The following is a 25,090-nucleotide window of genomic DNA, read 5'->3' as shown; positions in this document are numbered from 1 at the left end:
CATGTGCATTCATAGAAACCTTCATTGATATGCAGCGCACACAAAATGAGTGCAGTGCACGTGCTTTTTGATGCTGTATCTAGAACAGTGAATATGTATGTGCACCTCTTCTCTTTTCTTTTGGCAGCTAGTTTTGGGCCTGATAGTGAAGCTGAGGTGAAAAGCTCCATGTTGCCATACGTTCCAATGCCATACATTCTTCTGATGTGTGGGCACGAATTCCATTCATGTTTGTTTGCCGTACCTCATTCTCTTATTGCACACAGACTCGCATGCTTCACACGAATGCCAAGGAACAATGACTCAGACATCCTGTAGACGCAGGGTCAGTATGAATGTCCACGTAACCCATGTGCTGCAGTGACAGCAGTCAAAGCTCTGCTCTATGTTCATTCATCTGATTTTCCTTTTGTCTTTGGGAGTTGCCAAGTTGCAGATGTCGCTCCTCTCCCTGTGGTACAAGCCTAGTTTCTCGGTCTGACACATTCCTTTTTTGCGGCAAAGAAGATGAATAACACTTTGTAAGTTAAGTTATGCTCAGTGCCTCAGGGCCAATTAGTTTCAATGTGTCACCCCTAATTTGCGTAATTATAGCAACCACTATGTGTTCCCACTTAGAAGGGTCGAGACTCTTGTGTCAAATATCGATCATGTACCCCCAATGTATTCAGTCCGCCTTAAATTGACATTTATTGTAAATTAAACGTCAAAACTACTTAGAGTGAGACTGCAGTGTTATCATGGGGCGGGGGCAAAGTTCATGTTATCTTGGTGCTGTTGTAGATGACAGAGGGGATATTTAAAAAGTGTGGCAAAATACAACACTGGAAATGCTGCTTTGCTTACCTGTTATGAATTAAAAATGGTTTGGTCCAAAACACAGGTGTGTGCATAGAGACACTTGCTGAACTTTGACCGGCTTCACAAGACTGGTTTCATTCGGTCTCCCCCATGCATACCTCACACCACTCGGCAGATGGTTTCGCCTCAGTCCTTATTTGGTGCGCTTTCTGATAAGCCTGTTTTCTCCTTCCTTCCTACATTTTTTTTTTCCCAGAGCTGATCAGATTCCAGGAAAGGGCTGCTGAGCAGAGCCTTTCCTGCGATTGTCCATGTGTGAATAATAAGAAGCCGACTCTGAGCAAAGTCAAGCTTTCACAGGGTGGGGACCTTTCCCTCCTGCTCTGAGACGTGCCTAGCCAGGTCTGTCCCATTCGCAGGAGGACGGTCTCACGCTGGTGTCAGAGGGCAACTTGTACCTGAGAAGCCAAACCCCTCAACCCCCCCACCCCCACCCCACCCCACCCCTCATGACCTTAACGGTCGTGTCTCTGCAGTGGATGTGCTGGAGCAGGGGATGCGTCGCGGCGTCCATGTGGGGAAGTTAGAGGGTGTGAAGTAAGCCTGCAGATCCACTCACTCGCACCACTGCCTCCGCCTCAGCATGACCTCATGTACATTGCAGCACAAGCACTACAACCTCCTTCCTCTGAGACTCATTTTGGCCCACCTGCCAGGAAGCCCTGTGTTTCCTTGCATGTACTGCAGGTCAAAGGTCGTGTTTCAGTGGGGTAATGATTAAGAGTGGTTTGTGTAGGTGCGTACGCATGTGTGCATGCATGCCTACGTGTATGTGTGTGTCTCCACCTGTGAGTGGTCGAGCAAATAGTAAGTGCATGCATGTATAACGAGGCGGTTGATAATGCAGAAATCTAGGGCTTGCCTCTGCGCTCTCCGTTGGTCAGTGCACGGAGGGTTTCCCACAAACAATGGACACCTTTGTGTGTCTTGGCTAAGATGCAGAATGTAGGGTGTGTGTGTTGCTAGACATCTGGAGTAAAGCCATGTGGGAGGGAACAGGTCAGGAGAGAGCGAAACTGCACTGAGAGCCGAGCTGGGGTAAATGGGTCTCGTGGCATGCCGGCTCCACCCATCTGCTGGAGCCTTGCTTCAGGTGCACAGAGGTTATGGAAAGACAGATGTCGCACCAAAGACCAGATCACAAAATGTACAAAAATCCCAAAAAGCATTAAAACTTAATTTTGTAGACCGCACCTTGTTCACCACTGGCGAAATATTCTACTGTTGCAGGACTTTGGAAGATGAATGACTGGAGGATCGACTTCTCCAGTACCAAAGAACGGACATGTTGTTTTAGCTAGGACAAGATCCTTATGACCGATGGAGTGTTAGACGTCGTGTAGCGTAGCCGTAGTATTACTCAGCTATGGCATGACAAATGCGACAGTCCCACTTTAGTGGATGAGATGCAGGACTGTTGCAGCTTGACAGAAACAGCATAAGATAAGCAATCACATACATCAGCCAGTTTGTTATCTTGGTGCAGTCACCTCCGCTGCTCTTTTGAAGGTGTTGCAGCAGGACGGTAAGCAGGTCTCGTTACTTCACAATCTGGAGAGAGGGGATATTCTAACTATAAATACTGTGCCTACACTTCAGTTACAGTAGCCTCTGGAAATATAAGCCCTGGCTGATAATATAAAACTTAACAATAAAGCACCTTTGATTTGTGTGTTTTGTTTTCTGCGTGTCGCCAACACAGACCTTTGGCGACACCATAACTTCCAAAGCAGTTAGTATTGTCTGGATTGCATTTACTAAAGAATGTCTTTATAACTTGTATCTCAGTAGGACTGTACTATAACTTAGGGGGAACAGCAGGAAGATATCAGGCAGCTTATGGCCGTGGTCATTAAACATTTGGCTGAAACCATTAAAACCTTTGCTGTTCCCAGCACTGTTTAACATTTTCTGAACTACATACAGACACACTGCTACACTTGAGCTTTATTTGTTCATTTCGAATATTGTACTTTCTTCAGACATCCCGAATGGCAGTGTGTGGTTGTAGCATCTCCTCGAACTCGCCAGTCGTCAGCTGTGAGCCATAACGCAGGACGGTGTCAGATGGGGATCGAGCCCCATGCTGGGAGGACGTCATAGACGCCCGGGCCGGGAGCCCTGACGGGCTACAGACTCCCCTGTGCTGACCGGTTACAAAAGAAGAAAGCCAACCTCCCCTCCCCTGTCCTGCAGTGGAAACTATTAGCTCTGCAGGCCCGTCTGCCCTTATCTGCCTTATCAGGCCACGCTGCATTCCTGCCTACTTTTTTGTGCGGAAACTGAAGAGCCGACGGCCATGTTGGATAAAGGCATCTCAGCAGGAGGTGACATGGGTCTGGTCTGTAGGCCTCCCGCTGCTCCCACGGTCCAGTCTGAGATAATGGATGGGTGGATACTAAGTAGAATTTTTCAATTTCATATTATACCATACCAAATTATTTTGGCATGCTGAGCAACAAGCATATAACGCTCACTTGCAGTAGGTATTCTGTTTGCTTAGTGGGAGCTGCAGTCACAAACACACATTCACGCCTTACTTTGAACAAGAATAAAAGCAAGAACTACCAAAGGTAGAAGGTGTCTAGTTAATAGTCAATAGTCAGTGAGTTTGCATTTCGGTCTATGATTTGCATCGATTTAATATCATTACAAAGTGGAGGAGGGTGGGGGGGGGGGCATTTTTGGACTCTGCTAGAACAAAATATATTTTGTACTTTGTGATTTGTGCCTTCCTTGACTTGAGGCTTTTAACCAGGGAACAATTTATAGTAGTCTTCCTCCCTCCTGTGATTTACCTTCAGGATATGAAGACACATGCCAGGTTTCTCTGGCTCTTAGTGGATATCCATCGTGAAAAGCCCTCCACGGTACAATATGATGTCCTGCATTGAGACATCTAATGACACAGGGGGCCTCTTGAGAATGCAACTCCCAGGAACTGCAAAGATGAGTCATATTAGTGTGCTGGAGATCACCCCGCAGTAATGATGTCAGTTCCTACCTAGTGGTTTGTGTACTTCATTGCTCTGACTATGCGAAAGAAAAACTGGAAAAAGGGTGGGGCATGAAGAAAATAGGCAAGTAAGAGTCAGATCTAAAGATATACTACAAATCAAATTTTATCACTTCATATATTACCTTGGACTAAATCATGCAAGTTAGTGGAGATTTGGGAGGCATATTTTTCATCACTTATGTGTGCACTCATGTTCATTGCTCGTCACAGTGGCTCAGTTTATGAATTGTCATGGTGACATAAATGATGCAAACGCGGAGCTGGGCCCTTGTTTGAACAGCACAACGATGATGGACACACATACTTTACATCTCCAAACCAAACGTGTCATTAGATCACACATTTCATTCATTCCTCTGACCCTCACTAGTCAGCCTCCTTTTGAATGATGACTGGCCTTCTCTCTCTCCTTCTGTCCTTCTTTCTCTTCCTCTCTCTCTCTACCCCTCCACCTGCCTCTCAGCCACTCCCCTACAAACTTACTAGTTTCTGCTCAACCAGTTTGTCCTCCTTTCCTGCCTGCCTGTTTGCTATATAAAAGATACTGCAGTGGCAGCCAAGCCTCACTTTGCTTGAAGTCTGTCACATTCACACACACGCCTGTCTCAAGGACCTAACACATTCCTGTACTGTCTGAATAACAAGCTCCTCACAGGGACTACAGGCAACACTGCGTTCAAAGGCCATGTCATTTGACCAGGACATCTGTTACCTCTGCAAGGAGGATCTGAGGGACCCAGTGTCCATCCCATGTGGACACGTCTTCTGCTCCATCTGCCTCAAGACCTACTGGGACCACACCGACCCCTCAGGCCAGTTCCTATGTCCGCAGTGCCGCGTGTCGTACAACAAGAGGCCGACGCCGCGGCGCATGCAGTCTACCCGCAGCAGCACCTCGGGGCCCAGGCAGTCGGATCCTGTCCCGCCTCCACCTCCGTCACCCGACTACAACTACGCGGGCCCCCGCGACGTGGCGTGCGACATCTGCATCGGCAAGAAGCTCAAGGCGGTCAAGTCATGCCTGATGTGCCTGGCGTCGTACTGCGACAAGCACCTGAAGCCCCACTACGAGTCGGCCACCTTCAAGAGGCACAAACTGGTGGACGAGATCGGCCACCTGGACCGACAGATCTGCCCGCAGCACCAGAAGGGCCTGGAGCTCTACTGCCGCACCGATCAGATGTGCATCTGCGTGTTGTGCACCGTCAAGGAGCACAAGGGTCACGACATGGTGGCGGCCGAACAGGAACGCAGCGAGATGCAGGTAGGCTGTCTCTGGGGGAGAGGCACGTACAGTGAGGTGTTTGTCCTTTATCATTCTGCGTTACCACATAACTCCACTCCTACGCATTGCAGAACGGTGGAGCAACACTGCTACAGCTTTGATGGATCTTAAGTGCATTAGTGTGGGCTAGGTTGTAAAGAGGACATAGATGAACAGGGTCTCCGGCCATTTGTCGAGCCCCTAATATAAACATAAGGGCCAGGGAGCGATATCCCCCAGTGGAGCAGAAGGATGCTGTTTGTGCTGTATTCCTGCTGAGGGAAGGACTAAACCGTTTGTAATGGCAGAAGTTCTCCATTGTTCAACAGCAAACCCAGTGTGGCGCAATCACATCAGTTATTGCTTGGCTTTCCTGCTTGTTGATTAAAGCAATGCTTAACATATTACTGCCAAGTTGTTACTTGAATAAATGCTCACCATCAGAAAAAAAAAAAACACGTTTGTTAATTAGCTTTGAAGTTTAATGCAAAAAAGTGGATTTATATATATATATAAAGCAGTATAATTACCTCTAGGAAAGAGAGAGATTTCTACTGTAAAAGAACATCAGTTAGATGTAATTAATTCTAATCCCCTGTTCAGAATATCCATCTTGTCTTTCCATAGCAACGTTTGGGAGCCACACAAGCTGAGATTCAGGAGAAGATCCATGACAGAGTGAAACAGATGGAGGAGCTGAAACAAGCTGTGGATTCACTAAAGGTGAGCGAGTAATTCATACATAAATGGAGGCACTGAAGGAAGAAGGTGTCTGAAACCCAAACACCCTGTTTTATAAGCGTAACCACCAGGTTTCATATAGTTTTATTGGTAGAGGGAATGTTTTTGTGTAACTTTTCTCTGATTTTTAGAATATTGCTTGTGCTGAAAAGGTTTGAGAACAGGGCCTTGAGCCAAAAGTCCTCCACTGGACCATGATGCTTTGCAGGAACACGAAATGTTTGCTGACACTTTGATAATGTGTAAACTGTAGTGTGTAAAGCAATTTTGATTGACACTCAACATTGAAACCCATTTTTTTGGGCTCGCCGCGAGAACAGACCAGAAAAGCAGTTACAGGAGCTCAAACTCCGAATGTGTTTTTGTTCCCAGAACTCAGCACAGCGGGCCCTGCAGGAGAGCGAGAAGCTGTTTGGGGACATGCTCCATGCCATTGAGCGCATGCAGCAGGAGATGGCCAAGCTGATCTCGTCCAACAAGAAGGCGGCGCTGAACACGGCGGAGAGCCACATGGACCGGCTGAGCCAGGAGATCGCGGACCTGAAGCGCCGGGACAATGAGCTGACGCAGCTCTCGCGCACTGAGGACCACATTCACTTCATCCAGGTGCGCGGGCACTCAGCAAGTGGATCGGCCTGACGTGGCAAAAATTCCCTTCTGTTTTGGTGCAGATTATATTCAGTCATTCACATTATATTCAGTGTGATTTCATGTTTAGTTGAGTTTTATTTCTTGCCAAGCATATTGTCGGCCACCTCCCCACCCTTCCCAATAGAATGAATCTCTGGATTCCCTTTGTTTTCTGTGGTCTTGAAATGCACTTGGAATATATACAGTGTTAACATCTGCTGACGCTTCTTCTGCAGAGTTACCACATGCTGCTAGCCCAGACAGATGCAGAGGAGCTGCCCTCGGTCAGCGTGAACCCCTACTTTTCTTTTGGCTCCGTCACCAAGACCGTCTCAGAGCTGAAGCAGCACCTCAATGAGTACGCCAATGAAGAGCTGGTCAAGGTGGCCACCACAGGTGAGTGAGGCCCTTACTGTAAGGCAGCCTACATAGGCCAGCTAGGACTCTTACTGTGTGTGAGCCAATCATGAAGAAGTTAGTGCACTTACTGTATGACAGCTAATACAGTTAAGCTAGTGCACTTACTGTAATCAAGTCGTGCCTGATGTGACTGGCGTTGTACTGCAACAAGCCCCACTACGTGTCGGCCACCTTTAAGAGGCACTTACTGTGGGTGAGCCAATCATGGAGAGGTTGGTGCACTTACTTGGTGCACTTACTTCATTTATTTTGGTTGTAACATTATTTACTTCTCACTGAAACTGTCCCTTACAGTTCTTGACAAGTCATACTGCCTTATCATGCACTACTGTTCGGTTTGTTTACTCTTTTCATCTTTTACTACCAGTTTAATTCAATGACTCTATATTCTGTTCCAGTCAACAAAATGCCCTTCTGTCAGCTTGAGGACCAAAAGAGGAGGAAGACTATGAAGGGTGAGTTTATAAAATAAGAAATGTTAGGCTTCCCACTGATTCCTTTGCAAAGTTTGGCTGGAATGTCAGAATGGCACTTCTCAAAAGTCAACATAAGTGTCCAAGTTTTTTTTTCTTTTTCTTTTTCTGCCTGGTTGCTAAGTGATGGTTTGTGTTTTGATGGATACAGTGTTAATGAATATGTATTAGTCTTTTGTAAAAAAGGCATGATGATGACAGCATGTCATTATGACTTGAAACTATGAGCAGACCATAAGTACATGATTGTGATCTGTTAGCCTTTTCTCTGGTTGTGCTGAATTGTCCAGAGGGTTGTTTTGGTTTTTTTTATCAGAAAATACCTAATGTTCCCTCTATCACCCGACAGACCTTTGACGTATGCACCAGCAGGTGCCCATTTTCAAGGACAGAATTTACCAGTTTTGTCTTGGGCTGAAGTTGATAAGCCATTTAATCACTGTTTCCTGGTGAAGGGAGAGGGGGCCAAATGTTTTGCATGAGTTGACCGTGGCTAAGTCCTGTTTCCCTCCTCTCCCTCCATGTTGTGTGTGCAGCTGATGAAGTTGACGTGTACAAGACCCAGCGGAGCCTGAGTCAAGCACCCCGCAGCAAGGCACCACGCACAAGGGATGAATTTCTCCAATGTGGGTTTTTACACTTGGGTGTCTCATCATCCCTTCATGCACGCAACATAACTGCAAAGTTAACTATTAGGGCTAGACGCTTTAAATTGGGCTTGAGTTATGAAGATCAAAAGCAATGATCTTCTCTAGACATGATTAAAGCAGATTAGTGGGAGTAACGTAGTATACTTTGACCATGCTTTGCATTTTCTGGAATAAGGTATGTTAGGTCAGGTGAGCTGCTTAATTATATATTAAACTAAACGCTGAAATGCATGCTGGCCTTTGGCTCACTCTGGGTCAGGCCGTTGTGGAAGTAGGCTCACAGCATTCCTTAGACACATGACTCGTATATAAACAGACTGTATACTGAAAGAACTGGCTCGTTCTGTTGGGCGAGTGAGTGTAGGGTTTGCTAAAAGTGGGTGTAGCTTCCAGGAACCAATGAAAAAGATTTATGAGTAAATAGCATATTTTCCCAAAAACATCAGACTGTCTCTTTACCTTACGTGTGTCTACTCACAGGAGAGGAGCAACAAACATTAATTTTTCGGTGAACTGCTTGTTGCTCTTCTCCAGCTGGGACCGTTTAGCCGAAAACCTCACAATAAACCTGTGACAACAAAAGACAAGTTGAGTGTTTCATCTATTGTGTACACTCTGGGTAACGCCCCGATTAGTGTCCAGCTCTTTACCCTCCATACGGTTAGGCTTACTAAAATACATTACAATCAACCACAATTACCATGGTTGTCATTACAAACCAAATCATTGTGCTGTTTGCTTAGAAATATTTTTGCATGTTGCGTTTCTATTTCACTGCAGTACAATTTACAGTACTTATAATGAATAACACGAGGTAGGCTAAGTATAGCAAATGTAGCACAGTTCGTAAATTGCAATATAACGGTGCAGGTGTCAAGTCTAAAGTGTGTATTGCCACTCTCGGCCCTCTAGATCAGAGACGATCACGTGGTTCTACTGGCAGCCACCTCCTCCTAATGTCCAACCAGCTATGAGAGGCGACGAGGTGGGCAGACTCTAGACTTTACCTGCATGCTGGGCTTGTACTGTTACAGCAGAGCTGACCACAGATCAGCTGAAATCACTGGGTACTGCTAAGCATAACTGTTCCAGAGTTTGGCTCAGCAGCTCCAGCACTCCTGCTGACACCCTGGTCTCCAACTTTAGGGGTCTGTTATCTTTTTTCCTCTTGCACGGAAATGGCCCTTTAGCAGTGGTTAAACTTTGAGGTTTGCGGTTCGAGGACTGGGACGAGAGGGCTAAAATCTGTGGTGATATTATGGCCTCAATGCTTCAGTCCCTTTCTATGTTTCAACTTGATCCATGCACCTCTGAGAAATCCTGTATATTTGATACTTATGGCACATATTTAATCGCAAGGGAAAGATTATGCTATTTAGAGGTCCAAAATGTCATCTAAAGCTTCAACATGGATCAAGGTTCCTACATCATTGAGCACATTTAGCTGCATTCAACACTAATGTCTTATGTTCATTAACTTCCCTGGTCGAATGCCAAACCTGCTCTCTTTCCCTTTATGCACATATCTCATTCCCTAACAATGATTAACCCCATTCCTGCTCTGTTCTGCTCTGCTCTAATCAACAGATGCCTGCCAGCTAACTCTAGACCCTAACACAGCATACAAACAGCTCTACATCTCCCGAGGCAACCGCAAAGCAGCGCTGAAGAGGGACGCCCAGAACTACAGCGACAGCGCCCAGCGATTCGACTGCCTGCCCCAGGTGCTGTGCAAGGAGTCATTGTCGGGCGGCGCCTACTACTGGGAGGTAGAGTGGAGCGGCGAAGGAGCCTCCATTGGCGTCACCTACAAAGGCATCAAGAGGACGGGCTACGGTGACTTGGCCCGCATCGGATACAACCGCAAGTCCTGGGGCCTCTTCTGCTCTGACTCTAGCTATTCAGCGCGGCACGGCAAAGACCAAACGGAGATCAACGCCCCCTACGCCTCGCGGATCGGTGTGTTCCTGGACTATGACGGAGGCACCCTCTCCTTCTACAACGTGTCTGAGGACATGTCGCTCATCCATCAGTTCAAAGCTTCCTTCAGCGAGCCTCTGTACCCCGGCTTCTGGGTTTGGTACGAGTCGGCTGTTACTATTAGCCAGCTTTAGGTCTGTTGTGGTGTTGGGGAGAGAAGAAAAGTTTAATGTATTTTTTAAAAAATAATGATATTATACATAGAAATATTCAAATGTGATTTTTTTAAAAAATATGCATTTTTTAAATTTTCGTAAATTTAGTCATATAATATCTTGTCAAAGTAGTTGTAAATGTATTATTGAATGTAGTAACAATATTCGCAGGGCACGTGGTCATGTCAGCAAATTTTGCTGACATTATAACTCTAATAAAGTAAACATACTGTTTATCTGTCAAGTGTAATTATAATTTTTATACAAATCTTTTTTTTATTAATATAAAAACCAGCGATTATAATATAGAGTATACAGTATATTTTGCATTTACATTATGTTTTATAAACACAAAATAAAAATCAGTAAAAGCTTTAATATGATCACTGTCTATTTATCAGTATTTGCATCGGCTACAAATGAACACTCTCAAAGGAACATTCTGAACGCATCAGACCGACTGTTTTTTGCAGGTCACCTATGCTCAACCTGCCATGAAATAAGAATACAGACAGACAGACATGCAGAAAGACAGACAGACAGACAGACAGACAGACAGACAGATAGACAGATAGATAGATAGATAGATAGATAGATAGATAGATAGATAGATAGACCAGCCCAATGATAAAAAAAAAAAGCTTAACCAAACAACAGGAGCGCCATCTACTGGCTCCATAAATAGTGATGGAGGGGGGGGGGGGGGGGGGGGGGGGGGGGGGGTGGGGGGGGGGTTCTAGGCTCTAGTGGAATTATGGCTCTAGTGCTGTTTTCTTATTTATAAGACACCTCTTCCTGATTAATACCATATATGTTGCATTACAATGAAAAAAAAAACAAACACTTTCAACACTTTTTTGCTAAATGTTTCTTTTGCCTTTGCCTTCATTTTACTAACGACCCCGTCTTTCCATTTTTATATTGACTTTATTAAGAAAATTCAATTCTATTCAATACAAACACTCCATCACAAAAACCTCACAAACAATATCCCTGCCCACTTAATTATGTTTCTTTATTATGCCACGTGACGGGTGCCAGTGGGGACAGCTGTCGCTGGTCGCGTGGGCCTTACCGGGTGTGATGTGGTTGACTGCGCGTGCTACCTTGGTTCCTCGGTACCGGATAGCGGCACTATGCCAACGATGCGCACAATCACGGGATTTCTTTCCTAACGTTCCGGTCCCCATCTGAATCTGAAAAACAGTTATTAGAATAATAACTAAAATAAAGTGCTAAATTATCCCCGACAACGATTGCATGTAATTAAAGTAGGTATATGTATATTTGAAGAGCTGCCAATGGTTGTTTTCGCCAGAGAACCCGTGCGCGAGGTTCTGTTTGTTACACGGACGTATTTCGACTTCCCTCCCATTCAGAAACAACCGCCGCCGCATTTGAGAAAACATGGCAACTCAGGTTGGGGAACTGCATGTCACTTTATTTAATTTTTTCCCTTCTCTTTTTGGATACCGATGTTTTAACTGTTTTAGTATTTTAGTGTTGGTCAACCTGTAAAATGTAGGTAAAAGGATAAAGTTGTCCTTTTTAGTAGTTTACCGAGCTAGATAGGTAGCTGTTTTCTTAGTTGCACATGTCTTTCACGGTAGCTTGCTAAATGTTTATTTACATTAACGTGCTGTGTTTAGTCGGCTGTCCAACCATATGAAACGGACACGTTTGTGTTTCACTAAAAATCTAACACAACATTAGCTAACTAGTGTTACGGTATTTGTTGCTGTTCAGGGAATAACATTCCATCTAGGCAGGGTTGCTAGTAAGCTAACTGGTTAGCGTAACTGGCTAGCTAACGAGAAATAAATTTACGGCACCTCATTGCGTCAAGTAAAACAAAACCTGTTACTTCGAATCACTTGCTTGTTTTGTTATGGTGAAAACTCGCTAGGTACTTTACGGGTTAGAGAGAGTACCTAAGAGTATCTACTTGGATAGCTAACCTAGCTGTTGCTGGCTAACTTTATACACTGCAAATTGTTGTGCCTAGAGGGTCACTATGGCAACATGCACTGGGTGGCACGCGCTTAACTGCTTCTCGAGAAAAAGTACAATTAACTTGAGGATAATTTTCTTTTTCGCTGTTTTTGTAAAGATGGCCAACACAAAAGTACCGGAGGTGCGGGACATCACCAGGATAGAAAGGATCGGTAGGTGATTTAGCTACCTATTTAATCTTATGGAGAGAGTAGTAACTTTGATATAGTTTGTAATGTAAAGTACTGTAAGGTATTATAACAACCGATGGGACTACACCTTCGGACAAACGTGTCTTGACAAATGATTTGTCTTCAAGGTGCACATTCACACATTCGGGGCCTTGGATTGGATGATGCTTTGGAACCACGACAGGTAATAACTCTCAGTGCTTTTTACAGTATTAATCCTCCATGAACTGAATGGGTTTGCAGTGAATTACTCTTACTGACTGGATTAAAACATACTGATTTGGCTTTATATACATATATAAAGATTCTAGGGAGTGACTGCAGTATATTGTAATAAAAGATATAGCGGTGATAAAAATCACATTGTAGACAATACACAAGGTATCTGGAGAAATAGAACATATTTATTTTGTACACCAAATTGCTGTACACTGCAATTCTTGCTATATCATACTTGTTTTTACTGTGCCATCATGCAGGTGTCTCAGGGAATGGTAGGGCAGCTGGCATCTCGGCGGGCCGCCGGCCTGATCTTGGAGATGATTAAAGATGGGCACATCGCCGGGCGGGCAGTGCTAATCGCCGGACAACCTGGCACGGGCAAGACTGCCATTGCTATGGGTACGGCTGCTACTTTTAAGATCATTTTCGTCATTTCGGTAAATCAGTTTATAAAACTCTTATAGAGCTGAAGATGTTTTGTGCAAGATGCATCTTGGAGACCATCCTTAGTCTGATTGAAGGCTTTCTAAATATAAGACCCAGGAATGGTAGATCTCAGAACAGGTCATGGGCTTCATGTGTACTGATTACAAGCAGGCCCATTGTGAACAGTTTAGTTGAAAAGGAGGTGGTCATCAGCTTGCACTACAGCGTTTTTCCCTGCACCGTTCATGATGTGCTAGTGTCCCACCTTCACTGTTGGTTTAAATCTGAAAAATAAAATGCTTCCATTGTTAATTTGAATGTAGGTAATATTCCCATATGAGAAATGGTCCAAATGGAGTTCCCTTTGCATGTAGTCTATTTTCGAGTGTTTGAAATGCTAGCCTAATGCCAGTGACGGTGACCTTCAGTAAAAGGGCTTTGTTCTGGGTGTGCAGGCATTGCTCAGTCCCTCGGCCCAGACACACCCTTCACTGCTCTGGCAGGAAGTGAGATCTTCTCTCTGGAGATGAGCAAGACCGAGGCCCTGAGCCAGGCCTTCCGCAAAGCCATCGGGGTCCGAATCAAGTGAGTGGGTCTAACCTCAGATACCAGCTCCACTTTACCACCCATTTAACATCTCTGAAAAGGCATAACAGCCTTTTCTCTCACTGTGGCCCTAAGCTGTGGAGTCCCCTGCCATGTGACCTGAGAGCTCTTAACGATCTAGGCACATTCAAGGGGGACAAAACTTATCTGTTCACTATAGCATTTCATTAACCTTAAGACTCCTGCACTTTATTTCATAATATTTCATCTTTTATCTTAACAGAAAAATGAAATGGAATAATTTTTGCTTTATATTTTCTGTTTTATCTTATTTTCCCCAGTTTCATTTTATTCCAGTTGTCTCCTTTTTTAAACCTTGTTTAAAAAGTGCTGTGTAAATAAAGCTATTATTATTAAATGTGTTAAAACTTCTTGTGTTTCTGAGAGAACTGAGGTCTGGTCAGTCTTTGTATGAACGTGTGTCTCTGTGTGTGTGTGTGTGTGGGTTGGTTGATGTAGGGAGGAGACTGAAATCATCGAAGGAGAGGTGGTGGAGATTCAGATTGATCGGCCAGCCACAGGAACGGTTCGTCTCTGCCTTTAGGTTCACATCATACACACAGCTGACTGCATCAGCCCACACACACCACATGATCATCTGCACCAGCCTTCCGTACCCAGCCCACCATCACTGCTGGTGGACCATGATTCTTGACCAGTGGTGAAGCTAGTGGAAATTCTTTAATAAACTAACACATTTCTTGCTGTAGGGAATAACGATTTTGCAATATTTTATATTGTGACAGTAGCACCAGGAGTAGATGGCCTGGGGAGGCGTGGACTAAATTCTAACACGAACAAGCTCTTAGACATTTATCGCCGCATAAGGGAAATTAATGTTTGATCATGACAGATGGATGCATTTGGTGCCGTGTGGAGCCCAGTTGTATAATGAGCTGAGTTTTTATATAAAGGCCCTCATTATCAGCCAGCCAGAAGTAATTAAAACAAGGAATAAGGAAACCCCCCGGTATGGATGAGTTTGGGTCCTTAAGTAATCCTGTCAGCTTTCTCAGCATTTCTTTGTCTCTCCCTCTCCGTCATTAGGGCACCAAAGTGGGCAAGCTGACCCTGAAGACCACGGAGATGGAGACCATCTATGACCTGGGCAGTAAAATGATCGAGAGCCTCAGTAAGGAGAAGGTGCAGGCTGGGTGAGTTGGTAGGAGCTGCCGCTCTGGGCAAGCGTACGGCTCGTGCTGCCACGTGGTTCTAAATGCTATACGTCTCGCGTGCACATGTGAACCGCCATGGTCATCTTTTTGGCTAAACCTTGTAACGGGACTGATTTGCGCTGTCCGGTTCTCCACAGGGATGTGATCACCATTGATAAAGCCACGGGGAAGATCAGCAAACTTGGCAGGTCTTTCACCAGAGCCCGAGATTACGATGCGATGGGGGCGCAGGTAAGCAGCGTTTGATCACACACGATACACCAAATGCATATCAGTGTGGGCCACAAAGTGAGTCTAACGTCCATAGTTTTTCATGCAGTTTGGTTACATAAGTTTGAGTATAAATGTTTAGCTTGATGGCGGGGGGGGGGGTTGTGTGGCATTGGTCTTGGAAGCAGGAGAATGAATCTGGTAGTGGAATTGCTGGGTTAATGCAACTTTTCATATGAAGCCTCTGTCTGGAGTCGCTGCTGAGGGCTGATGCTGTGGAGACTTGATCTGCCTCCTTAAGGCAGCATCGTTTGCCTCCTTAAGATATGCACCGTGTGCCTTCAGGGGACAGCGTGATGGTCCGCAGGATCTTCTGACCTGCGCTTTGCTCCTTCCTGCTCTTGTTACTGTTTTCACATCTTCCAGACGCAGTTCGTGCAATGTCCAGAGGGGGAGCTGCAGAAGCGCAAAGAGGTCGTCCACACCGTCTCGCTCCACGAGATCGACGTGATCAACAGCCGCACGCAGGGCTTCCTGGCCCTTTTCTCAGGTCCGCCTCCTGCTTCTCCCACTTCCTAAGCTTATTCGTGGTAAACAAAATGAAACAGATCTTGGGTCGACCTTTACGCGCGTGCGCGAGTGGCTTTTACTACTGCCCCCTGACCCAGCTTGCGCTAACTTTGCAGGAGACACGGGCGAGATCAAATCGGAGGTGCGCGAGCAGATCAATGCTAAAGTGTCCGAGTGGCGAGAGGAGGGCAAAGCGGAGATCATTCCCGGGGTGAGCGTTGCGTGTTCCACACAGCCGGGGTGTAAGCCCTCTCTAGCCCAGAGGCCAGGCCTGAGTCATTCTCTGCTCTAACAGTCTCCAGGTGGCACATTACATTTATTGTGTACTTCTTACATTTCATGGTTTTCCCCAAGGAGACTATACATAGAAAATCAGGTATTTTTAAAAGATCTGGAAGTTCTGTTTGAGGAAAGGGCACAAACCCTGACCGAGGCATCCATGTTCCTTTATGAACGCTGTTGAGTTGTATAGAAAACCTGATCATCTTGCATCTGTTCAAAAGCCCCCACCCAGATGAAATTGCTTTACACCGAACTTCCTCAATTATTCCCCCATAGGTCCTATTCATAGATGAAGTGCACATGCTGGACATCGAGTGTTTCTCCTTCTTAAACCGAGCCTTAGAGAGCGACCTTTCACCCGTACTCATCATGGCCACCAACCGGGGCATCACCAGGTGCGTGTGTGCGCCGGTGTGCTCCACACGTGTATGACAGTGCTCCGCTTCAGCCCGACAGCTTTGTTATTCCCGTGTCCCTGTATCACAGGATCCGAGGCACCAACTACCAGAGTCCTCACGGTATTCCCATAGATATGCTGGACCGGCTGCTCATCATCGCCACGTCCCCGTACACTGAGAAGGAAACCAGGCAGATCCTGAAGATTCGGTGAGAGATGCGTGCGTGTGTGTGTGTGTGTGTGTGTGTGTGTGTGTGTGTGTGTGTATATTTGAACTTCAGCTGTGATATTTAAAGGGGCAGTGTTGAAGCCACGTTCTTTCTAAATCATTTGCTTGCTTCTGCTCTTCATCTTCATTGTTTAATGTCTGCCCAAGGTGTGAGGAAGAGGATGTGGAGTTGAGTGAGGAAGCGCACACCGTCCTGACACGAATTGGCCAGGAGACGTCTCTCCGCTACGCCATCCAGCTCATCAGCACTGCAGGCCTGGTGTGCCGCAAGCGCAGGGTAACAGAAACACACACGCGCACACTGACGTACTCGAGCAGTAATTCTTGGCTCATAAATCTCATCCGTCAGTCTTCCTTTCAATGTCATTTGCATTTGCAGGACTGCTTAGTAGCTTTTTCCAAGCAGACACCTTATGGACCTTATGGACCTTTATGAGGTCTCCTACGTCAGATCATGTCTAAATGCTCCACAGCCATAACTGCAGTTTCTGGTGCTGTGCAGAACCACCAGTGCCATTTGAGCAGCATGCGAGCCCAAGCCTGTCTTTCGCACGCGACATTGGAGGAGAGCAGCAGGGGACTGCATCTAACACACTGTGTGCGCTCCTCAGGGCACCGAGGTGCAGGTGGAGGACATTAAGCGTGTCTACTCCCTCTTCCTGGATGAGTCACGCTCCTCGCAGTACATGAAGGAGTACCAGGACTCCTTCCTCTTCAACGAAACGCGTGAGTAAAAAAAACGCACGCCCGTTGCTGAGGGAGTTTAGAAACGGTGGGTCAGATTAGCGGCAGGGGGCTCTCCAACTACGGCGCAGCATGCCTGCTGGCCTCAGAGTTTAATGGAACAGGGAGTTGGGAGGGTGGGACTGCTGACCAGCCAGTGATAAATCCGGTGTATTCAAACTACATACTTTGTTTTCCTTTGTAGAATCTGCCCAGATGGACACATCTTAAGGAATGCAAAAGCTCTTTTTTTTTTTTATAGTGTTCCTGTGATGTTGAGAGTTTATATGAACCAGAAGGTCGTCTGCCAGCTGTCACATGGTTTTCCGACTTCTCTATTTTTTCTTGTGTTTACTAGCAGATTGTCATTTGCTAAAATCCATGCACATTAAAGTTTGGATAAATTGCAAATCCTTCTTTTTTCCTTTTTTATGAGTGAATTGGTTTGGACATTTACATTTAAAGAGGTTGAAAGGCATTGTTATGTTTAAAATCCTAAATATTAAAGAGGGATTCAAACCCAGGCTTGTTTGTTTTTTGTTTTTGTTTTAATCCTTTTAGCTCTCACATTTGCTACTCTCCATCTTGCAATCTGTTGGTGGTTTAACGAGTTATTAGAGTACTTTTATTTGCCAATTTTGAATACTGTTATTACGTTTTCACGTGAGTCTCTGAACGTACAGAGTTTACTGGTAAAGTTTATTAGCAAATGCAAAATGTTGAACTTTTAGCAAGTATTGTGCGTTACTACAGTTTCTCACCAGGAGGCAGTGTGTCCTCACTATTTAGATCATACAGCCTGCGCATTTTAGCTTCTGGATAAGCTTCACTGAAATGCCGTGAAAATGTAGCATGCATTGTTTTCACTTGAGAGATGTTTTGGTTGCATGTCTTCTTTTGTGTTTGGGATATAATACAATGTATTAGTTGTTAGAAAGTACAGTGATGCATATGGCCTTGGTGGTGTGTGTGGTCCATGTCTTGCTGAGAAGTCTTGGATTTGGGATTAAGTTTGTATCTTCCAAATAATCCCCGTTGCATATTTAAATACCTACAATTTATTTTTGGCTCAGAGCTATTTGTATGAATAGCAGCCCCATTCACATTCAATATACCACAATTTCTGGCCTTAAATAATTTTAGCTCTGATGATCACAAATCACAAAATATCCCACTTGAAGCCATGCAACTTCACTAGCGTAGGAAATGTTTGTTAACATACATATGGGTTGCATATGTTATGTGTGGTATCCGTTCACATTGTGTTTGTTGGCAAAAGCACAAACCAGAGCAATTTAGAGGTCCCCCCCCCCTTATCCGCTACAAAAAGCGAAGTCAGCACATAGGAAGCAGTTCAGCTTGATCCCACCACAAAGTGGACATGGTGTAGATGGATGGACAGTAGGCCTTTTCTTGGGGGATTGCACTGGTAAAAGGCCCTCACCAAAAAATCGCAGGGTGAGTCGTCACAGTGTCTGAGGTTACAAAGCCGACATTTCCAAACTGGCTGCCCGGGTGAACGCAGCACCCCCCCCTTTATGGTTAAAAAAAATAACCAGTGCCCACAAAGGCCCGGAGTGCTCTCAGAAGTAGGAGAAAAGGGTATAATAGGTAATCCAGAGACGCACACAGGCTGGGACTGTGTGTGTATGTGTAAATTTGCTTTCCTCCGGTGTCCCAGAGATAAGGGCCGTAACTCAAAACTGGCCATTAACGTGCCTGGGTAAATGGCTGAGAATGAATGGGAGTGAACTGGAGAGATCTACTGAATGATGTGCCAATTATCCTCTGGGATGCTTGAAGGCTGGTATCAACTCTTACATGACACTGGATCATTTGTTAGAACTAATATGGCTGTGATTTAGGTCTGTATAGTATCATTTTTGGGTTACAGTCTGGCTTGGAAGGAAAAACCATTCCAGGGGGTAATCTTGACCCATTTTCTTTTATTTTCTATACCTTATTAAAGAACAAGCCTGAGGTAGTATTCTGGATGTTTTAAGAAGTTGTCTATATTGTTCGTGTTCTCTCTCTCTCTCTCTCTCTCTCTCTCTCTCTCTCTCTCTCTCTCTCTCTCTCTCTCTCTCTCTCTCTCTCTCTCTCTCTCTCTCTCTCTCTCTCTCTCTCTCTCTCTCTCTCTCTCTCTCTCTCTCTCTCTCTCTCTCTCTCTCTCTCTCTCTCTCTCTCTCTCTCTCTCTCTCTCTCTCTCTCTCTCTCTCTCTCTCTCTCTCTCTCCTGCCACCCATGTCTCACAGCTCGTCACCAGACCACTTTCCTCTGTTCCTCCAAAGGCACAGTGCCTGTTGCAGCTGTGCTGGGGATGCAGATAGGACCGTCAGTGGAGCGCAGGGACCCACAAACGAAAGAATGAAGAGCCGAGAGTGTGGAAACTACAAGCATATTAAAACCTGCCGGGTCAAACGGACAAAGGTCATAGCCTCAGCTGGAAAGAGGAGAGAAAGCCTGAGGAAGATGCTTGCTTGCACCTGATGACCCTCAAAACCCCAGGGGCTCACTGTGATACAAGACCCCCGTGTGCTCTGCTGAAGATCCTCATGCAGGGCTGTCTGTGGGGTGAGGCGTGCGGTAGCAATCCGTTGGATAGCATAGTCCATCTGTGTATCGTGTGGGAAGGCAGTGTACCGAACACCCAGGACCTGACCGGTCTTGCAGAGTCCCTGCGCCCCAAACACACACCCCCACATTTCTTTCTGAATTCCCTGACCAGTCCTCTGCCTTTCCTGCAGTTTACCCTGGTAGTGTAAATGAGTGAGGTAGACAGCTGAGTGTGTACGCACGCATGTGTGTTCCTGCAGCTATTTTGCTGAAGAGCAGAATTTCAAATGCAGATTGTATGCCAGTCACTGGGATGCCTTAGGGAGCTGCCAGGTCCTGTTCTTCCCAGTAACTAGCAGCTTTGTGGCGCGCTGCCGGCCTGTGCTCGTCTTGCCCCGTCTTGTCCCCTGCCTCTCTGGTTACGCTCTACCTTGGGCCTGGCTCCCTTGTCCAGTTTCAGCTTTCTTCACCCGCTTCCCAGTCCACTCCCTCCTTCCATGTGTCCTCCCCCAGTCTGGCTATGTTCTGTCCGACCCACCCGTCTGGCTCGCTCTGTTCTGTCCCAGTCCAGGTCTGGCTCATTGCTGCATTTAGCTCTTCTCTGCCCACGACTGTGGGTGGCAGTGAAAGCAAAATTCTCCGCGTACTTTTACATGACAGGCAAACGCACGCGCGTGTGCCAGTGTATTCAGGGACTGCCGGGTGCGCTGCCACGATACCCAGATCGGCGGTGGTGCTTATGCTTCCCTTTTACTCGGCCCCTCTCGCCAGGCCTCTCATACTCGGCGAGCTCGCGTAAACCAGGCTCCTGCCAGAGTCTGAGCCCAGCAGGTCCGCCCCTCTACCCCGGTCGGGGGTCGGGCAGCGCGGCCTCCCTCTCCTGCAGTGCGTGCTGAGGCTCACCTCCCCTCCCTGGCAGATAGCCCTCGTTGCCGAGAGGTCTCCGCACCTGGGCCGTCGCTCAGATGGGTGCTAGGGTGTGGATTATCTTCACACGCGCACAAAAGAGGGGACGGGATTAGCATTTAGCGAGTCGCTTCGCTCAATCTAAGCGGCTCTTCTCCGTAGGCTCTGAAGCTCCAGTGCGCTCCGTGAGGTCTCGCACGCTTTTAATGCTCCATACTTGACTTCTTTGGATTAAAGATAAGATGAATAAAACACCGTAGCGCAGCCTGGCTTTCTTTTTTTACTAAAGTATACTCTTGAAGCGTATGGCATTCTGGCATTTATCAGCTTTACTTTAGCCCTTTTTAGCCCCACTTTGAAGCATCTTAATTGGCTCTCATTACAGTATCGCGTACAAAACAGATTGCCATCTTTACATGGTCTCACCCCCTCTCACCTCGGTAGTCTGCTACAGTCTCACTCTCCAGTACGCACTTGCCATTCCTTTGAATCGCTCTTGCTTCCCTCCGAACTGCTTACATTTGTTGATGGGGCATTTAGGATTGCTGGCCCCGAGCTGTGGAACAGTCTTCCTGTTGGGTTACATGCTTGTTCTTTTGGGGCTATGTTCACAGCTAGTCTCCAAACCCATCTCTTCCAGCTGGCTTACAGGTGAGCCAGACTCCAGATTCTTAATTAATTGTATGTATTGTGTTTGCATGTTTGTACATGTGGTTTTTAGTATTATTAGTTTTCAGTTTCCTTGGGTGTCTTGAAAGGCACTTATCAAGTTAATGTAGTATTATTATTATTATTGTTATACATCAGCTTCATATTATCCCTTTTTGTAAATCCAGCCCCTTCAAGTAATGCCTAAGACAGCTATGAGCATGTTTTCTTGATTTTTTTTGCCTTTTCTGTCATCTGGAATGAGTCTTTGGGGTTAGTAGTTATAAACAAACATGTACATTAGATTTGCCTGTTAAAGACAGAGAACTATTTTATTCCATTATTCATGGTCAGTAATTGGGCACTCGTATATGTCATATGCTATATTTGTCATGGGTCTTTTCTCTTAATTAAGAACCTCTTCAGTTAAAGCTTGTCATCTTACTGTGAGTGTGTGTGAGTGTGTGTAGAAGCTGGCCACTTGGCCGTAATGCAGCTTGCACCGTTGCACTTTCACGCGTCAGCAGCCTGCCAGGCAAAGCTCAGAGGCCTTACACAGCAGTGCAAGCAGATAGACAAACGTTGCCATGCACAATGTGCCAGACCCTGCCGAAAGGTCAGAGTTCACAGTTCAGCTGAATTGACCCAGTGCATGTTGAAGTCGGCGGGTCATAATTTAGCCAATATCCACTGAATGAGCTTACTGAATTCATTGATTTCTGGAGTTTTACATGTGTTCTTAAACATCAACTTCATTTAGAGTTCTAGACACAATATAGAACCTTATGTAAAGTGGGCTCCTGTCACAGGAACATCTAAGTAACAGTAATATCACAGATATTTCTATCTGCGTCATTGCTGATGACAATAATTGCACTGGGGAATATCATGACTGTTACCTGTACACATTTACCCCACTGGTTTATTTAGCCTGCTTAGAAAGTGCAGGCTCATACGGCCTACACATTTGAGAAGTGCTGTGCTTTGCGTTTGTCTCATCCAGGCATCAGCAGTAACGCTTCATCCCCGGGACACACTTTATATGGTTCCTTGCCTTTCGGGGTGTGTCGCAGAGGGCTGATACACACACACACACACACTACCCTGCACCTCCCTGAGATGTGAACATTTGCCAGGTTGGGGTTGTAGGTTTGAACAGTGAGATTCTATAAGAACTGTGACTGGTTTCCTCTTCTGTCTCCCCCACTAGCGTGTGGGATACTAAATAATTGCTGGTGAACACTGTAGGAGAAGCTCTGGCCCTCCTACCATATTACTACACAATATGCTTAAGGAAACAATGGCTGGTGCCTTACAGAAACAAGAAAGGCAGACATGCAGAGGAAGCGGTGTGTGTGCGCTGGATCAGGCTGAGCAGTTATCATGTGAAGTGGCTCTTGTTATCGTAAGTGCGTGCCCTTTGTTAGCTTGTTTTAGATAGAGGATGAAAGGTTCCTGTCTGGTAACGTGACTGGTCCCCTATGACCAAAAACAATACATAAAACTCATAAGCTGTCGTGACTTACGGCTCGTTTCTAAACCAGCATTCCTCTTCATGCACTGATGGGTTTTTTTTTCGTGGTTCTGCACTGGATTAAAGTTCGAGCCGAACGAAGGCATCTTGCATGCCTGTGGACGCTCCTTTGGTTAACCATTGTTCTGGTTCAAATCAAACCTCTTCTCACCTCCTCTCTAAATTCTGTCAGCCCTTTCAGGGACACCCTTGAAAAGATACCAGAACTTGTGACCCAGGTCAGATAAATATGACTATGTATTTTGCACAGAAATACTGAGATTAAGCACACTTTCTGTACAGAACATAAGCCATTTGAAATATGCCAGATATGTAATCGCTGAGAGGTTTTAAGTAAACTCTAAAAGACATGTTTGTGAACTCAACAAATATCTCCATATCCACATACACTTATGAAGTGAAAGAACTGAAAACAGAAAAGGGAAACAGACTGAGAGGAACAGCATGTGTTATAGAAGTACACAAAAAGAAAAGGACCACACCACCGACAGAGAGGCAGGCAGAGAAAAACGAAATTATATGTGTGTAAAAAAACAAACAAAAAAAACCTCACCGTAAAGAACATCCGAACGAGCGGTCCTCAGTACACATGAGCAGCGTTCAGCTGGGCCATGGCAGGCCCTAAAATGAGTCTTTTCACCTCCGCCTGTGATTACAGCAATACGCCATGAGCAAAATGAGTCCAGGCAGAGAGACGCGTGGAAAGCAGGAGTGGTTACTGCCGGTTGAGTGGATCAGGGGCTGTAGTTTCCCTCTGATCTAGGACCAGACCCTGTGTGCATCCCCACTGTCTCATGAGGCGTACCAAAACCGATCTTAGATCAGTGCAAAATGAGACACCTTCAACAATCATGCAGATCTCAAGAGTCAATCTCAAGAAGAGCGAACGAAGGTGCTGAGGCATATAGACTAATATAGACGCTACGAGAGGTTTTTGGAATAATATAACGCAATTATAGTTTTCGTTACAATCAAGTCAGCCATGCCAACATTTGTTTGGCTGCAGATTTGTAGACAGAACTGACGAGCGCGTTGAAGTGTGCGTGAGTGTCTAAAGCGCGGAAAGCACGCTATACACTCCATAACACGGTTTGCTTCGTAATGAATGTATTGCCACTGCGCAAATGCAGGGGAGGCAAAACTCGAGGAGTCGTGAACATTAACGCCCGTTATAGCAGGACCTCATTTGAGTGATCGCCGAGGCGAGCGGCAGCCACCCTGAGTGGCCTGAGCAATGGAGATGATCCTTCTTTAGGCTTGCCAGACTGCGTAGGATTCACCAAAAGAGCCCGCTTCACCCTATAGCCGTGTGAGACACGCATTCAGGTGTTTCATCAGGGCAAAAGGCCTCCTTAGCACTTCGCAGTGGCAGGGAATGATGCACCATAATAGGCCTACACCACTGGCATAAAAACTAGTCATAAAACTGACAGTACCAATTTATTCCTTATAATGAATTATATCCCAATTACCAGTCTTATGAAATCTCATTAGGGCTTAATTACATGCTCTTCTGTGCTAATCTAGCCCCCATATTAGGCCAATACACCTACGCTTTTTTGATTAAGTTCATATAATTTCATTCAGTTACATGTCGTTGGGTGTACTAGAGTCAGCTATTCGCGTTATCATACTACATATACATTTTTAGAAACCGTATGTTTCTTTTAGAAACTCGAATTAAAAAAAAAAATCTATACTGCATTTAGCAAATACTGTTTTTCCCCCCCAACAGAATAGAAAGATACAGTGGGAAAGCGGTTGAATGCCCAATTAGGTTATGCTGAATGAATACACGAGCGGATCTAAATTTGTCCCCAGGTTGTTTGGAGATGCGCGCCAGGCGTGAAGCGTTGAGCGAGCATGCGGCTTTTTATCTCGCCGTTTAATGAAGCGAAGCCAAACGTGTTGTTTTTGTCACTAAACGTACAATTACGCTCCTGATTTTAACAGATGCTGATATAACATAGTTCTGTACGGCAGTACGAGGTATTTCTTTTGAAGTTGGAGGGGATCGAGCTGAACAGGCGCCCGTGGAGTAGCTCCATTCATAGGCTACGCGACAACGCTTTCGCGGCTGCCGCAGCGCGGTGTTGCTCGCGTTTCGTGTCTAATTCAGATTCGGGAGGAAACCGGAGATACGACGCGGTTTAAAAATGTTTAGCAAAAAAAAAAACAAAAAAACCCAAACAAACAAACGATGGCGTTCAAGTCTATGGCTAGATGACTC

At 45.7% G+C, this 25,090-nt stretch overlaps 2 protein-coding genes across 4 annotated transcripts; both read left to right on the top strand.

Moving 5' to 3' along the window:
• The first annotated feature begins 4,437 nt into the window (after positions 1–4,437).
• Positions 4,438–10,499, top strand: ftr83 (finTRIM family, member 83). Of its 2 annotated transcripts, XM_026998531.2 has the most exons (8): positions 4,438–5,144; positions 5,772–5,867; positions 6,258–6,491; positions 6,752–6,911; positions 7,334–7,390; positions 7,945–8,034; positions 8,971–9,043; positions 9,646–9,728. In XM_026998531.2, the coding sequence occupies exons 1-7, from the start codon at positions 4,566–4,568 to the stop codon at positions 9,030–9,032; spliced, it is 1,278 nt and encodes a 425-aa protein (XP_026854332.1). In that variant the 5' UTR covers positions 4,438–4,565; the 3' UTR covers positions 9,033–9,043; positions 9,646–9,728. The 2 variants fall into 2 exon arrangements, with proteins under 2 accessions (XP_026854332.1, XP_026854331.1); XM_026998530.2 differs by lacking the exon at positions 8,971–9,043 and having other exon boundaries at positions 9,646–10,499.
• A 1,024-nt stretch (positions 10,500–11,523) lies between these two features.
• On the top strand, positions 11,524–17,740 carry ruvbl2 (RuvB-like AAA ATPase 2). 2 transcript variants are annotated; one of them, XM_026998505.2, is made up of 15 exons: positions 11,524–11,612; positions 12,304–12,358; positions 12,505–12,560; positions 12,856–12,997; positions 13,480–13,609; positions 14,090–14,156; positions 14,678–14,784; positions 14,943–15,036; positions 15,442–15,565; positions 15,702–15,796; positions 16,144–16,262; positions 16,354–16,473; positions 16,641–16,770; positions 17,105–17,219; positions 17,422–17,740. In XM_026998505.2, exons 1-15 carry the CDS (start codon positions 11,601–11,603, stop codon positions 17,445–17,447), a joined length of 1,392 nt encoding a protein of 463 aa, XP_026854306.1. In that variant the 5' UTR covers positions 11,524–11,600; the 3' UTR covers positions 17,448–17,740. The 2 variants fall into 2 exon arrangements, with proteins under 2 accessions (XP_026854306.1, XP_026854307.1); XM_026998506.2 differs by lacking the exon at positions 11,524–11,612 and adding an exon at positions 11,646–11,714.
• Positions 17,741–25,090: the final 7,350 nt, after the last annotated feature.

The sequence above is a fragment of the Electrophorus electricus genome, chromosome 6 (genome assembly GCF_013358815.1).
Source record: "Electrophorus electricus isolate fEleEle1 chromosome 6, fEleEle1.pri, whole genome shotgun sequence".
NCBI classification, from domain to species: Eukaryota; Metazoa; Chordata; class Actinopteri; order Gymnotiformes; family Gymnotidae; genus Electrophorus; species Electrophorus electricus.
This window is presented reverse-complemented; position numbering and strand designations above follow the sequence as displayed.

What these genes read in the sequence shown, in the direction of transcription:
- ftr83 (XM_026998530.2), top strand. Translation starts at nt 4,566, where the DNA reads ATGTCATTTGACCAGGACATCTGTTACCTCTGCAAGGAGGATCTGAGG. An exon ending in GGTCAAGGTGGCCACCACAG is followed by an intron (nt 6,912 to 7,333) that starts GTGAGTGAGGCC and finishes ATTCTGTTCCAG; the next exon opens with TCAACAAAATGCCCTTCTGT. An exon ending in AAGGGATGAATTTCTCCAAT is followed by an intron (nt 8,035 to 9,645) that starts GTGGGTTTTTAC and finishes TCTAATCAACAG; the next exon opens with ATGCCTGCCAGCTAACTCTA.
- ruvbl2 (XM_026998505.2), top strand. An exon ending in CAAGACTGCCATTGCTATGG is followed by an intron (nt 12,998 to 13,479) that starts GTACGGCTGCTA and finishes CTGGGTGTGCAG; the next exon opens with GCATTGCTCAGTCCCTCGGC. An exon ending in AAGCGGAGATCATTCCCGGG is followed by an intron (nt 15,797 to 16,143) that starts GTGAGCGTTGCG and finishes ATTCCCCCATAG; the next exon opens with GTCCTATTCATAGATGAAGT.